The sequence below is a fragment of the Ciconia boyciana genome, chromosome 7, assembly GCF_034638445.1.
Source record: "Ciconia boyciana chromosome 7, ASM3463844v1, whole genome shotgun sequence".
NCBI lineage: Eukaryota > Metazoa > Chordata > Aves > Ciconiiformes > Ciconiidae > Ciconia > Ciconia boyciana.
The window spans coordinates 31,022,903-31,039,642 of NC_132940.1; the positions used below are offsets into that span (position 1 = coordinate 31,022,903).

General features: G+C 48.7%; 1 protein-coding gene across 1 annotated transcript in view; it reads right to left on the reverse strand.

Annotated features, from left to right (window-relative positions):
- XPR1 (xenotropic and polytropic retrovirus receptor 1) overlaps window positions 1–9,875 on the reverse strand; it is a 115,918-nt gene extending 106,043 nt beyond the window's left edge. The window contains exons 1-2 of the mRNA XM_072866667.1: window positions 9,606–9,875; window positions 2,213–2,264 (exon numbers count right to left, since the gene is read on the reverse strand). Coding sequence (XP_072722768.1) covers window positions 2,213–2,264; window positions 9,606–9,674 — 121 coding nt within the window. The 5' untranslated portion in view covers window positions 9,675–9,875. The remainder of the gene's footprint in view (window positions 1–2,212; window positions 2,265–9,605) is intronic.
- Window positions 9,876–16,740: the final 6,865 nt, after the last annotated feature.

Genomic DNA, 16,740 nt, shown 5'->3' on the forward strand with positions numbered 1-16,740 from the left:
AAAAGCAAAACAGACTCTAAGCAGAGAGAAAAAGAGAGGGAAAGAACACACTGGAAACAAACTTTAAAAAAATCCAACCACCATGCACACACTCACATTCACTTAACAAACAGAAGGTGAAGGAATTAGTATAGCTGCTCTCTACTTAAAAGTGGATCAGGCAACACAAGAGTTAAATATGACTGGTTCAAAATAGTTTGGACTACTCCGTTCTCTACAGAGGAAGAGACCCAATCCCCCAAAAAATTAACAGAAGACACTTTTCGTAAGTAGAACAATGTTAAGTCATTATTTTCCTTTTGTTGAGGTTTTGAAAGCATCAAAGGAGACAGAACCACAAATTAAAATTATGTTAACATTTAAAAGAGCATAAATATAATATTGTACCATTTTATGCTTTACCTTCTCTCCCTTTGCCAAATACCTTTACACACAAACATCACAGCACATTACAGAACATCAATATACACAAGCATTGAAAAAAAGAAATCAAAATGCTGAATTATAACACTTTGGAGTTTTACGGCTAGCAACTCAAGGCCCACCTTGAAATTCTAGGTATCACAAGCAAAACCCTGTAAGTCATGTTCAAACATTAGACTAGAAAATTTTATTAACACAGACACTATTTGCTCCCATTGTCAATAATAAACTGATGGATAGAAGAAAGAAAGAAAAAAAAAAGGCTTGTAAATGCTCCAGTCTTCATAAAACTAATGCTGGATTTTCAACAAAATTAGTAAGTTGTCTTTAAAACTTAATAAAGATAGTCAGTTCAGCCTACACAAAATGCTTTAGTTCCTCTTAGCTAGAAAACTGGTTTTATGGTGTTGGGGAGAAAGGTCCTCTAGGTTTGTGGGTGTTTTTAAGCAATTTTGCCACTCAAAAAAATAAAGTGAGACTTTTGTCTTTTGCCAGTATATTGCTGGTAAGTCTTCCTCAGTTTTCCAAAGATAACCCATATATTTTAGATGATGCTAGGACCATAACCTTTAGAAATCTAGTTCTAGGGCCTGCACTTTAGAGAAAAGGGTGATTGACTTAAAATCAGTTGCTCACTTGACTCAGCCTGCTAAGTGTCAGGTTAAACCTAAAAATTATACCTGTCTGAGCATTGCTTCTACAAAGTTTTCAGCTTAGATCGCGCCTCTGAAGAGTGTAAGGAAAGATTGCCCCATCACACACACACTTAGTCTATTAACCATGGCAGTTTTTGTTTCCAAATTCTAATCAAAGAGCAGGTAGAGTTAAATCAAACAAATTAATATTCCACATTATTTTAACTATGTCATACCTAATTTCCCGATTCTAATCAACACAAAGAAAGTAGTTAATAAGCTAACATTAATAGTGACTAGCATTATTCATCTTAGCCAACTGACTACACTAGAAGCAGCAGTTGTTCTTCTGCTCTAGAAATATGCAAGAAAGAAGCCCGGAACCGGATTCAAAGAGGTTAGTGAAATTAACATTGCGCTGCAATAAAAGTGAAAATAATAACAGTAAGGAGGTTAAAAAACAGTTTGAAATCCACATGAAGGGCAAGACAGTAGGGAGCAAAGCAACATAAAGGCAAAAACTATTCAGTACTTCAAAGGCAACGAAAGGAAGAAGAAAGATAAAGAAAGTAAAGGGCTCTATTGAGAAATTTTGCACAGATCATCACTTAATTAAACTATTCAAAATCAGTGAGCTTAAAACCAAATGCTGTACTAAAATAATCTAGATCACTCAGTGGCAATAAACACATGCAAACAAGAAAATATACTCATGTCCACATACGAGAGGTAGCACAGCATTCAGGGAGCACACAGAACGAAAGGATGAGACTCTTCCAGTTCAAATCACCAGTAACAAACCAGGAACCAGTATCTCTAGCACAATTATCTCCCAAAGTGGCTAGCTGTCACAGGAAAACAAAGGTCTATTCTCAAGTGATGAAGAAAACACTTCCACCAGTGAATGCCCTTATAAGCAAGAGGAATCCAGCTGTTCAAGTCCCAAACTATACAAAGACATTTATTGTCCTAATGACAGAGGACAAAGAGTTCTAACAATCAAAAATAGCACACAGGCTGTGAAAGGCCAGGCATTTGCCCATCAGTGTATTAAGTTTACCAATTTAGGAGGACTGAGGGCAGAAAAGTAGCAGGACTATGTGTCCAGCACCCAATGCCAAGAAAAACATGATTCTCGGTTACAATTTGCTTACCTTCTATAGAAGGGGCCTGGTCCACAGCTGCATATAGCATCTCTTTCAAAGCCTGCAAGGGAGAGGGAGAGAACAAGGAATACAGTTAGTATTAAAAAAAAAAAAGTTACATTGTTTTGATACGCCTGTTTGAAAACAAAAGCAATTAAAGCCCTTTTATTATCCAGACTGACAGAAAGCTATGGAACGTGATGTCAACACTATCACACGTATTTCTGTTAACAAGAGAAACACAAGTTCACGTTTACTGACTGCTTTGTCTAAAGCCTGTTACCTTACTAATCTATAAAAATTCTTCCAACTGTATTTTTCAACATCTTCCTTTGGCAAAATGTTTCCTGGTTGGTAGGATGTTAAAGGTTTTACATTAAAAAAACAAAACACAAAACACCAAGAACTGCTGCGTGACACAGAAAGGAGTTTGTCAAGGCAAATGGAGGAAAAGCAGCCTCAGGGATTTCTCATCGCTGTTATATAGGAGTACAGAAATACACATACATTCTAAATGCTGAAGACAACATGACGAAGGAAATCAGGGAACCGGGGTGATGGCCTTCTCTTGAGGTGGAAACTGAAGGACAATATTAACACCAGACAGAATTATTAACCAGGTCTTCACGTCCTAGAGGCACTGTGAGCTGCCTCCCAGAGACCACAGGAACGAGCCACTCACCCACGCTCAGACTGCTGGTGCAAGAAATGGGCAGTGCAGGCAGCAGGACCAGGAGGCAAGGTGGTCCTACAGCTAAATACCCAGCACCCCTAACAGTAACCCCTTCCATTACCAGAGCCAGGAGGGAAGCACCACATCAGAAACCTCATCACTTGCAGCTCCTTTTCAGGAGGCCTTTTTTCAGACAGTTATTAAGATGCTGGTATTATTCCAGCCATAGACTAAAGATTTGCTCTCTCTCACATCACAAGTGCAAGCAAGCATCAAATAAACTGAATTCAGACCAATGGCTGAAGGAATAGACTGAACCATAATTTTGGAACTAGAAGCCACGAGGAAGGGCCCATTCCCACTGCTGAGTGATCTGTTTACACACACCCCGCATCACTTGATAAAGACAGGCATCTTAATGCATGTACTGAATGTGAGTGTGCTTCACATACAGCTGCTGCAAAAACTAGATTTTATTCCCTCACTTTTGAACCCACAGAAATCTAACACACAGAAGTCATTCAGGTCTTTTGAGTTCCTGTCTATTCTGCCTGCTTCCCAACATATCCTATACTTCTACACCTCTGCATTTATCATCTTGTGTGTCCATCTATGTCCTCCTCCCCAGTCAAAACATCACAGCCTAAACAACAAATTCCCTAATACCCTCAAGGCAAAAACCCCCAGCTCAGCAGCTGGAAACTCAGCACTGTTATAACATGGTGGTTACGATCCTGTTAAGTAAATATAAGGTCTAAAGGACATGTCTGTTTATCACAAGATATCCTAGGTGACAGGCTACACCAGCAGCTCAGACATCTCTCAAAGGTCTGATTCCCGAGTCCACAGAGGTCTCAACGAAGGTCATTTGCGTAATTGTTTTCCCAACTGAGCCATTGCTGAATGATTGTCGTTCTGGCAGCCCAGCTCTCCTCTACCCTCGGTGCTTTTTTTAAATTCCTCCCAAAGACTGGGAGGAATTTTCCCCCCGTGACTCACTGCCCAGCAGTGCACGATCTGCCTCCATCCATCAAGTGGTCAAAAAGCCTTCCTCCTTTTTCATCCCACTTGTTATTCTTGCCTACCTGCAACTTTTTCCATGAACCACAACCACACAGCATAGCATAAACAAACCTGAAGAGACAGGAAATTGAAAGTCACTGTAGTAAGAACTCCATCCCTTAACCCACCCAGAGGTAAACCTGCAGTGTACTTCCTATCTCTGGTTTTATCAGTTATTTTAAAAAACAAATTAAAAAGGACCACAACACTGATGGTCTTGCACTAAACAATCTTGAAAGCTGAAGGTGTCAGTCGTCCCGCAGACCTCTCCCCATGCAGGCTGACATATTACAATCTGGCAGCTGCAGGGCAGCAGATTTTGTTACTGCTTACCTGACCTATATAAAGTAAACCAATAACCTGAAAGAGAAAGGCTCGGTGCTCCTTCACACCTAAAGTATTTAGTCCTCTAGATGACAGAATTTTAGAAATGATTGTTTCCAAAAGTTATACATCATTGTCAACTTCAAATGTTTAAGAATTACTCTTTCTGCCCTTAAACTAGACAAAAAGGGTTACTTCCTTACTTTAAATTGTGCTAGTGGTACACCTTGCACCTGCAGTAAACTTGTATAAATGTGTATCACAGAACAAAAAAAAAGGCAGAAAGAAAACACACTTAAAAATGCAACTGTCAAACCTTAACAGTGAACAAATTCAAGGACAAAACCCTTAAAATGCTTGAACAAAACCGTTGTTTTAAACGAGTAGCTTTCAAACCGCTTATGCTCTTCTAAGCTCGTCCGCTAACACCCAGAAGGACAAATAGTGAAATAGCACAACAGATTTGTGTCAGGAGGTGGCAAGCCTGGGTGTGAACTGCCTATCATGAAGCAGGGTTTGATGAGCAGAATTGGCCACCTCCCAAAAACTGAAAGCCTGTTTCTGGAAGAGACCCCCTGAAGGCAAGCAGGCTACCTCAGCTATCAGTTTCATTTTCCCCATCTACTTCCTGCTGGAGGTTGTGTCTCAGAGAAATGATTTCTCAAACTTAGCAACCTGTTTCTCTTCTCCAAAGGCAAAAGTACTTAAAAGCTGGAGTATCCTTAAAAAGGAAGGGAAGTCACCTGCTCATACCTTTCACCCATCTCTCCCATGAAGTCTGTACCTGTAGTAACTGTTCTGATTGTCCTTCTTCCCCAGATGCTGCAATTCCAAAGGTATTAAGCACTTTTTCTTTAAAAATACCATCAGACTTCTGCATCCAGATAAACAAATTCAGGCCAGATTAACTGAAACAAAACTGCCATCTGCCAACTGTAAAACTCCACTGAATTTCCATCAGCCAGACATGCAGACGTACACCTAGGTTTCGAAGTCTGAGCAGACAGAGCAACACTCTCCTCTTTCTCCTACAAGCACTCCAGAGACAGGCACGGGAGCAAAGGAAATCTGCAGCATGATTTGTGGATAGACAGAGGACTAGCAACCCAACAATTTCACTGCATCGAAAAATGCACATTAAATGCAGTGAAGCACGCTCTTAGCAAAAAAGCATCAGCTGAAATTCGTCTAATAGTTACCTTAATTTGTTCAGTACTCACTATGTGAAAAAGAGAATTCTGTTGTCTGACACAAAAAGATGAGATTTTGTTTGTTTTCGTATTTTATCTTCACACCAAAGGAACTGAAAGTAAATTAATGGTTCAAAACTTAAGGTTTTAAGACAAGAAGTGCACTGAAGCAGTGCATGCCGCAGCAGTCATTTAACTGGCTGGGAAAAGGCTACTAACTTTGCAGAAGATACACTGCCAGATCCCCTAAAAGAAGGTGACCAAACCTTTTCACTCCCACTGCCGGGGTCAGGGCATATCCACAGGTCACTGCCTGGTTGCACAGTGAGAACCATGCAGCTGTGGGAGCCGAGTGCCCAGGTACCTGTGCGAGGCAGCCAGCATGCCACGGACTTGGCACACCCCCCTAAAACCGCTGCTCTCCTCTGCTGCGGTCTTTGCACAGAGAAGGCAGCGGGTACAGAAACTTGAAGCATTACTTAGAACAAAGAGGAAGTTTTCGGACAACAGACATTGAAATCAGGACCAAAGTTGTTTAAAATATTTAATGTTTAACATAATTAACAAGCATTTCCACAAATTAAGTGTTTGTCAATACATTGTTTTAAACTCAATCACATCCAGGGAGTAGCCTGATAATGACACTCAGTACTTCAACAGTAAAAGTGTCCCTTTACATTGGGATTATGTATTACATTATTGCCACTGGTCCTCACGTAAAGCCCTCCTGATCATTTGCACTGAATTAGGTTTCAAGAATCATCGTTTGGGAACGGAGTTTGCGTAGTAAATGTGACATAAAATTTGCATGCTTTCATGCAATCTTTAGAATGGAAATCTGTAATGGAAAGTCAAATCAAGTCAATTAAGGTTTGTGTAAAGCTCTATGCTCATGTCAACTCAGTTATGGCAAATGTTTTTGCGAAAAGCTGAACGAAACAGAATAGCATGTCATCATTTTTCCTCTTTTCTACAAGCCAAGTAGATGGACAGTAACGGCCACTGCAGAGCTTTTGCTGAAAGAAAATAAGAATCTAAGCCATAGCTATCAAAGTATATCTTCTTTTTGCCTGTTTAAAGAAAGTGAATGGATTTTTCTCTCTCTAAAGCTCTTCCAGTGACCGAGTATCTGCCCTAAACCTGGGCAACTTCCATACTTCCTGCAAGCGCAGCTGTAATGCTTAAACAGATTTTTGTTGCAGGGAAAAGATTACCCTAACGATAAGAACTTTGAAGACTGTATATTGTTAAAGACCATCTGAAAGTGCAACTACATTTTTAGGTATTCAAAACACAACAGTCTCATTCTTCTTCGTGGCATTATCAGCAACAGATTACACCCTCCTCCTAGTTTGACTGGCAATTTATGCGAGGCAAAGCTCCTCCCAGCCACATTCACTGCACATCCCATCAAACCCGAGACACATCACCTGGTGAGGATCTCACAAGTTACCTGGGTCTTACCACATTTCGGGGCCGTCTGACTGCATGAGTCACCTGCTCTCCAATGGAAATAACTACAAATATCAGGGTAGAAAAATAAGATGACTACATGTAAGCTTTTTGATACAGAATGACTTAAAGAAAGCAATTTCTATACCATCTTCTAGTCCTTTCATCAGCATCTTGAACTTGACATGAGAAGCCCCTGGAAACAGGAATACTCTTTTCAGAGTTAAAACCTACATAACAAGATCTCTCACTCTGAAACAGTGCTTGATGACTGTTTTAATCAAGAAGGAAAAGATATAAACTGTCAGATGAAGAAACATTATAATGCTATTAAATATACAAACAATTTTTAAAATTTTTACTATGATGCATACTGTAAGCAATATCGCACGCAAGTAACACAAGCAGCATTTGGCCTTACATTTGCTAATCAGTAACTCAGAATTTTTCTTGACAAAGGAGGGCTGTATGCTTTTTGCCTCAAGTATAATCAACAAGTAAACCGAGGTAGCGCTGGCCTTTTATGCACCGCACCCACACGACCACCAGTTACTGAATAATAAATGCCAGACTATTCCATTACTGTAATATGCATGAGCGGGAGGCTGACTCACATTCAACCAGCTGCAGCAAGGGAAACAAAGAGTTTTGAAACTTATTACTAAAAAGGAGGGTGGGGTTTTTATTTTAATTCACTCTACATTAAGCTATCTATCCAAGGAGGAAATTACTTGAAGTCTAGAAAGAGTAACAACTTGATGGAAGTTTTTACTGAAATCTACCTTTATTTTAAATTGGGAAGGGAGAATGACATAATAGTACTGCCCTAGTTAAAACATCTGAAAATTAACCTCCTATAATGAAAACAGTGGCCGATAGGCAGCAGAGTTCTTCACACATTAATCAAGGTGTCATAGTTCACTGGGTCTCCTTTACCCTCCCTCTACATCTGTCTGGGCAGCATGCAGCCAAATCTTTTGCTCTTCTATTTCCTCCTTGCCTTCCCCTCCAACCCACCTTCAAACCTTATTTTAGGAAGATATGCAAGTTTTCTGTTTCCAGGAACAGAAAACAACTCCTGCACAGATAACCCATCGGAGACACGATGCAGAACTAAGCTGGCACTTTATTTTATCGAGACAATGGTTTTCCTCCTTCTCAAAGACTGATGCATTATTTGGTCATCTAGTTCTCCACATAATTCAAGGAGATCACAGTTTTGCTCTAAAGTCAAATCCGACTGCCGTTTTTATTTAAATATCCATTCCTTTGCAGTCAGGTAAAGGAAAACAAAGGAACAGTCAAAAGGACAGATATAAACTTTTCAAGCTCAACATTATAACAAAGCAAGCTAAGATAAATGTAATTTTCCTTGCAAATGCAGACAGATTAATAGAGATACTAGAAATTAATTGCTATTATAGCCCTAGAGGGAAAATACAGGCCTTCAAATGATAACAAATGTGGTATGGTTTAGACTGACTCAATCAGTCAAGAAGTTTTGCTGATCATGGCTCTCCTATAATCAGCTTTCCGTTGTCTAGGTTTAATTATTACTTGTGGAAAAGACCGACATCACTGGCACCAACCACTTTTACTGCTAACACTGAAATAAGGAAATAGTTTTACTACAAATAACCACCTTCAGCTTCATGTAGTTAAACTGAAGTCAAGCACCACTATGACAAATCTGAAACTAAGCAATCAGTGTGACCTTTAGGTAGCTGGCATAATAAAAACTGAAAAGCTGTATTCTGCAAATAATCCATTATTAAGGTAGCAGAACTTTGTGTAAACAGTGTTCATAAATGTCCCGATTCAAGTGGTTCACCTGAAATTAAGTATGAAACAGTGAGATGCAAAGCCTCACCAGCCTTATTTAAAAAAAAAAGGCAACCGATGCCAGGTTTACTGCCCTGTTTCAAGTCACTCAGGTAAAGCCCTTAGCATTACCAAACCAGACTGTGGCCCTTCACAGGGCAACGCTTGCAGGAAGGGAAGGCTTGGCCTCCAGCGAGAAGGTGGTGGGTGCTGCCCAGCCCGCCCGCCCGCCGGTCTCGCCCTTGGGAGCCGCGGATGGAGGCTGAGAGCTGCCTCTCAAAGTCACCCCTCCTCTGCCTGCCTGTGCAGAGAACTGGCGGTGGTGCTGAAAAATGACTGCTACCGACAGCAGGGCCGCGCCGAGGGCTGCGGCCGGGCTCCGGAGGGGATGCCCGGGAGCAGAGCACTGCACAGCCCCGGACTGCGGTCCCGCTGGCTTCACGTCTCTGATGACCTTTGTCCCACACCAAAAGGTTACAGGCAACAATTAATTAATTCATTGGCCACCCAGCGCTTCTCCTCCGAGTGGTCCCAAGCGCCGGGGGACGGCCGGAGCCGTAACCTCTCCCCCATGGATAAACACGTCGCTTTGCCAACGTCCTCCCGCCGAGAAAACAAGCGGGAAGCTGCCGGCCGCCAGACACCGCCGCCGGGCAGGGGAGCAGCCTCGCGCCCGCTCTGCACGGCCAGCCACCGGGATGCGCCGGAGGACACCCGCGCAGCTCGGGTGGCACTTCCCGGGCACCCACCGCCCTGCCCCGAGGGGACACGGAGGACCGGGGCCGGCGTCGCACACACGCACCCCCGGCGCCGAGCCCCTCTCCAGCGCCGCTCCCCGCCGAGCGGCACGGGGGAGCCGGCCGAGGCGGCGCGGCCCTACCTCATACTGGATGTACTGCTTCCGCCACTCGGGGGTGATGTGCGCCGCGAGGTGCTCGGCGAACTTCATCCTGCCGCCGCCGGGCCGGGGCCGCGCTCGCTCTGCGCCCGCGGAGCCGCCTCAGCGGCGCCTGGCTGCGAAGGGGCCGCCGCCGCCGCCGCCGGTAGTGGGGGGCGGGGGGGGGCCGCCGCCACACATGGGCCCCCGCCCGCCCGCCCCGCCACTCCTCAGCCCGCCTCGGGCCTCCTCAGCGCCGCCCCGCCACCGCCGCCGCCGCCGCCTCCTCCGCCGCCGCCGCCATCTTCCCCGTCCCGCCGCCTCCCAGCCGTCAGCCGGCCCGACAGCCAACCGGCCGCCGGCAAGGCGCCATCGCCACGGCAACCGCCGCCACCGCCCACCGCCGCGCGGGGCGGGGCGGGGCCCGGCGGAGGGGCGGGGCTGAGGGCGGGCGGCCCCGCCCCTGCCCGCTGGGCCCGCGGGGGGGCGGTGGCGCCGGGGCTCCCCCAGCGGGGGGCGCCCCGCTTCGTTTTACTCTTTCTGCTCATTTTGGGGTCGGTTTGGACCCAAACGGGTCACCTTCGTCCCTCAGACCTCCAGCCCAGCCCCTCCATGAGCGATGGCAGCTCTGGGACAGCCCCAGTTTGAATCCCGAACCCTTTGGGGCTGGCTGGGGTGGGGAAGGGATGGGGATGGGATGGGATGGGATGGGATGGGATGGGATGGGGATGGGGATGGGGATGGGGATGGGATGGGGAAGGCATGGGGATGGGATGGGGATGGGATGGGATGGGATGGGGATGGGATGGGGAAGGCATGGGGATGGGGATGGGATGGGATGGGATGGGATGGGATGGGACGGGATGGGATGGGGATGGGATGGGGATGGGGATGGGATGGGATGGGATGGGGATGGGGATGGGATGGGATGGGATGGGATGGGGATGGGATGGGGATGGGGATGGGATGGGATGGGATGGGGAAGGGATGGGGATGGGGATGGGATGGGGAAGGCATGGGGATGGGGATGGGGATGGGATGGGATGGGATGGGACGGGATGGGGATGGGATGGGATGGGACGGGATGGGGATGGGATGGGGAAGGGATGGGGATGGGATGGGATGGGATGGGATGGGACGCGATGGGATGGGATGGGATGGGATGGGGATGGGATGGGGAAGGCATGGGGATGGGGATGGGGATGGGATGGGATGGGATGGGATGGGACGGGATGGGGATGGGATGGGATGGGATGGGGATGGGATGGGATGGGGGAGGGATGGGGATGGGGATGGGGGAGAAGCGCGGCAGGGAGAGCTGTGTGCATGGGGGGAAGGAGTGAGGGGATGGGGAGGTACCAGCCAGGGAAAAGAGGGAGAGTGGGGATGGAGATGGAGCGGAAGAGTAGGAGAAAACACAAGAAAGATAAGTAAGAATTGCGGGAAGAGGGAAATTGGGCTGACAGGCCACAGAAAGCCAGGGGGGAAGGAAGAGAAGACAGTGCAAAGGAAAAGGAGGAGGGGAAGAAAAAATAAAAAAGAAAAAAAGGGGGTATTCTCCAAAAGTTGCATGATCACAAAAGCCTTCGCCCTTGCACCACTCATCACGCTTACTGGCAGGGTGCTGTGCACACCGTGGCAGGGCGAGGGGGAGCAGGGAAACCCAGGGCAAGTGTAAGAGCAAGCCCACCCATGTGGGGGCACAGCTGCCCCAAAATACAGATGCCCCCGGGGGCTGGAAGGTTCGGTACCTGTTGCGTTATAGTGTGAGAGACCAAACTGGAGCCATTTGGAGTGGGGCTGCAGCCCTCAGTTATCCCGAGGTATCCCAGTGGCCCTAATCCTGCCCCTCCCCAGTTCCCAGATTTGGGGAATTCGTTGTGTTTGGGATCCATTTTGGTTTACCTCAAAGCCTCCCAGCCTCCGGAGCTTTTTCCCATACCCACACCAGGGTGTTAAAGAAGCAGCGGATCCCGTCCCAGCTGAAAGCCCATCCACGAGGCAGCATTCCTGCCTGCCGCCACAGGCAGCTGCCCGGAGCATCGCTCCTACTGACATCTGCAGGAGCAGCACCAGCCCACCCACCCACAGAGCTCGTTTGCTTTGGTGATTTACCGGGGTCCTGTCGCAGGCCCAGGGACCTCTGATTTGCGAGTGCTCTTACTCGCACTGAGATTTACCCAGCAGCGACAGCGGCGCTTGCAGCAGTGATGCTCACTGATACCATCTCTTAATTATGTTTGCAGAAAACCGTTTAATGAATAGAGCTTTAGTGCCCTTCATCTGAAACTTCACACTCAGCAACCTGCCCAGCGCTGACCTCAGCATGAGCTAACCGCTATGTCACAGCTTGACTTACATTTAGCAGGTCACCAGCTTTTTAATGCATTACCTTTGCAGGCTTGTACCAGATAAAATCGCTCAGGGTCTGAGCCTGCTCCCACCACTATCAGTGGCATTGACTTCAGCAGGAGCAGACGTGAGGTGGGTCTTTGCAGCTTCGGCCCTTTGAATGCTGTCAGGCTTCCAGAGATAACGTGCGGCATGGGGGAGGAGAACAGATTAAGAAATAAATATTCTCTTTATTATTTGCTGGATGCATTGCATGAAATATGTACCATGATGTATAATAAGCGAATATCTTCCGGCACGACAGCTTGCAAATTCAGCAACTGAAAATAACTAATGATCCCCCCTTCCCTTTGTACCTCAGAGAGTTTTTTACCCACCAATAAATGCTATTTATTTATTTAATACCCATAAATGCTATTTATGGGTATTAAACAAAGACAGATGATAGCAGGGGAGGCAGAGCAGACGCTGGACTCCTTCTTACTCACCATTGCCATGTTCTCTAGCAATAGCTCCCTTTAAATATCTGATTGGCAAAACCCTGCCTCCTGGTATCAGAGACGCTTTGGGACCACGCTTGGCATCATGACAGTGTTTCGCTGCTCTGCTGGGACTCGGGGCTTTCCGACTCCTTGAAACGTTTCAAAACTCAGCTCTGCACATCCAAGGGCTGGGGGAGGAAAGCAGGAAGGAAGAGAGGGCAGGAGAAGCCTTAAATGCAAGAGGAAGGGCCACCACTGCCTGCCTCCACTGCCTTCTGCCCATGGCCAGGCTGGAGGGCAGGAAGGGGGAATGCAGGCAACGCATGCCAGTGGAGGAGGGACGACGATCCCAGCCGCTCCTGGTCGCCATGCCTCAGGTCTGCATCCCACTCCCCGTGCCTCAGGTCTGCATCCCGCTCCCCACGCCTCGCTTGTACCAGGCTGCCACGTTCCCCTCATCTCTCGCTCCTTTCCAGGAAAGAGTTTGCATTGTGATTTTCCCCCATGCTGTTGTAGCTAGGAAAAAATAAAAGAAGCAATGTTATTTGCATTTTTAAACCGAGCAAGGAGAAGTCGGGAGTGGGCTTTCCGCCAGTGCAGTCTGGCACTTGCTTTGTTGAGAGCATATAGAATAATTTATAAATAGCATGGTGTTTTTTTTTAAAAAAATATAATTATACTTTTAAAGATCCTGCATTGCTGGGGAGACAGAGTCTTCAGAAGAGGCTTTAGAAAAAGAGTCTTGCAGAGGGAAAATTTTCTCTCATGGCATTCATAAAATCACAAAGAGGAGGGTTTTCCGTAGCAAGAGACAATGCAGGACACCCACAGACAACCATTCCTACACCTCTCTTCCCACCTCCTCCCCAGGCAGCTGACTTTTAAGACGCCTGGATATTTAGGGGCTCGTTTTGTCACAGGAGGGGATGCCTTAGCAGCATAACCCTCCCTGGCCCCACTAGCAGAGCAGGACATGCTGAGGCTGGTCCACTGCGTGTGTCAACGTCAGGGAGAGCTGGGAAGATAAATTCATCTCCTCTCTGTTGAAACCAGAAGAAATAATGCCTGAGCCCAGGGGGGGCCCCAACCTCGGCACGGCAAAGCTGCTCTCTGCCACTGGCCAGAGCAGCTCCGCAGAGGTGGTGGGGACATCGTGCGGGGAAATGGCTGCTCTCTGCACCCTCTGCTGCCCCGCCCTGCCCTGCCCTGCCCAGGCAGTGATTCCTGCTCCCGAGGGAGGAGCAGGAGCTTTGCAGCTGCCGCTTGGAAAGGAAAGAGGGGAATAAATAAATAGGGAAGTGAAAGCAGGTCAGGGGTGAGCTTGGCATGGAACGACAAGGGGGTTTAGTAAATCATGCCAGGAGATGCTGCCCTGCCTGCCAGGATCAATAGAGCAGCAGCCCTGGGCTTTGGACACCCCTGGCATCCGCCAGCCAGCTCCGAACGCTCCCATTATCTGCTTCATCGATACTGATCTTGAGAAATGCAATCGATATATTGGCTTTCCCAGAGACAGTGTGCAAAATGCACAAATCCTCTGGCAGCTTGAGCTGAAGCTATTGATTTTTCATATATTCTCCCTCGCTGCCGGGTGATGGTGGGGGACGAGGGTGTGATTGTGAGCATCAGGAGCTGGGGGGGTCTCAGTCCCCAGGGCAGAGGCAGGGCACAGGGTCAGACCAGGAGGAGCACAGCCCAATCCACTGGGAGTTGTTAGGACGTTTATACACCCAGGCAAGCTGCCTGCAGCAGGTTTTTTAAGCCAAGAGGAGCAGTGGTTTCCAGGCAATAATAATGCACTGGATGGGCCTGATTCCAGTGGCAGGGATGTTGGTACCAATCCGGGCTCTTCCAAGCACTGTCCCAGCAGCCATAACCTCCCGCAGCTCTTCCAACCGGGGTAAGATGATGCTTTCGTCCCCATTTCAGCGAGAGCCAGGATGAGACCTGCCAGGAGGGGACATGCCTCCCGCCACCGTGGCTGCAGGTGGGTCACTTTACCCACCGGCTGAATTTGATCCATCAGGACTTGAGCCCATCACAGAGGTGGATTTAGGACTCAAGATCCCCAACAGCCAGCCCCATGTTGGGGAGGGGGGGGCAGGGCTGGGGCAGCCCTGTCCCTAGCCGCCAGCTCACGGGCATGTGGGTCTGTGGGCAGTAATGATGCCCTGCCTGGATTATTTATCACCTCCCCTGCACTCTCCAGGGCACGATTTGGCCCGTACATTGCTCAGCCGGCATCAACGTGCCTGATCTTAAAAATCCCAAAGTTGGGCAACAACGTACCCCTGGCTGCAAGCCCATGTGTAGAGGCATGATTGCTACCGAAATGCGTAGGGATGCAGAAACACAGAGCAAAAAGTCAAATCAGCAGCAGCTCCCCTTTGCCGGGACACCCCTGAGCAGGCTGACCTTTCCCGGGCTGACTCACGACCAATATATGCATGGCAGCGAGCAGGCGGCAGCTCCTTGCTGCTTGCATGCGTCCCCTCCTCTTTGCTTGAGATCGCAGGGGTGTCCTGCCTGGAAACCCAGCCGGGGAATAAGAAAAAAAACATCTGCCAAGATGGTTTAGGTCAAGGTGCCCCTGCCAGGTTGCTTCCATCCCCACCCCTGCGCTGTGAGGGGTGCAGCGTTCCCCACCACCGTAGAGGAACGAGCCCCGGGGAGCTATGCTGGTGGTGGCTGGGCCGGGGACTCACTGCACTGTCTTACAACCAGGAGCAGATGGGGGGCTTCACGCCTTTCACTGGTGTGTAAGTGATTGCTCCTGGATCATTTCCAATACATATATATGTGTCTGGTTTAATTTATGCGCGCTTGCTTTGTGCGAGAAGACAGCAGCTGACCAGTGGTTAAGAAAACTGAACGCCCCAAAAAGGTCTAAAATTAGAGAAGAAACAAGAGCTGCTTCCTTCGAGCCCCGGAGCTTCCTGGGCTGCTTCCAGGAGAGCCCCAGGAAGAGCCTCTGACCCCCCTGCTCCAGCTCCGCCACTGTCCCACTGCTAAATCCCCCTCCTCGCCGGCTGCAGCCGCGGGGAGTGCAGCGTCCATCCCCCCAGCACCTCTCCGTGTCTGTGGCATTGCCCCGCTGTGCCCTGGGGCAGGGTGGACCCTTATCCCTTCGGGATGTTTTCCAGGGGACAGGCACTGTTAAAGTGCCAGGTGGCCTTGGGACCGTCCCTGTCCTCTTTACCCCAATCTTGCTTGCCTTGTTAAACATGCTCTTGTCTCCCCATCGCCATCCTGGCTGCTGGCCAGGGGGATAAACCACGCGAGGGGGGTGAAGGAAGGGGGGCAGCACCCCACCAAACAGCGGCAAGGGAGGTTACCTGGGACAAGAAACAGCGTCCCCAGAGCTGCTGCTGCCAGCTCATGCAGCCAACGCTACCGTCACACCGGAGTCGCAGCAGGTCACGGAGGAAAGACACAATATCGGCGCATCTCGGTTTATCGATGCTGCGGGCACCAAGCTGCCACAAGCACAATAAAGTGGCAGGGCGGTGCTGGCAGCGGCACCGTGCCCTTTGCAGGGCACCCGGGACGGGGAACCTGCTGGGGGGAGCTTGGCACCTCTGCAAGCATCGCACACCTGAACGGTGCCCGGTGGCCAGGGTGGGCTCTGCAAAGCATGCCGGGGAGCAGGGGGTACAGCTCCACCACTTCCCTAGATAAAAGCCAAGCAGTGCTTTGCTCCCGTGGGCCAAGCCATGAGTGATCGGCACCCTCCCTCCCACTGCCTGGGCAGGAGCAGCTCTCTCTCTTGCTCTGCTCCAGAGCCAGCTGGATCCAGGGGCGTGGGGTAGGCTGGGGGAGCCACCTTTTTCAGGACGACCCCCTTGGCGGACTGCCTGCGGATGATAATTGCCAGGGCTGTGAACTGGTGCTGGTACAAAGATGCTTTATGTTTGGTGAGTGGGCCCCTCTGGGAAAGGAGAGTGGACCGTACCCCTGTGTGACACCGTGCATTGGTGCAGCCGCACGCTGGAGGACGTGTCACTGCGATCTTCTGCACTAAACCTGTGTCCCTTAACCAGCATGTCTATAATGGCAACAAAAAGCTAAGTGCAGGTGAGGTTGAGGTGTACGGTAATAGCTATGGCAGAAATCTCCACAGCTGGCCGGACTTTCTGGGAATTTTTTTAAATCCTGCAATAGCTTTGTGGTTTTTTAACAACCTCTGAACCTTATCAAAGTGCAGAAAAGCCCACAGGCTTCCTATTTGCAAGGGACGCATTAGGAAAACAACAGCCGCTCCTGCCAAACCTGGCTTAACCCTGTCTCTTGAGCTCCAAACCTCG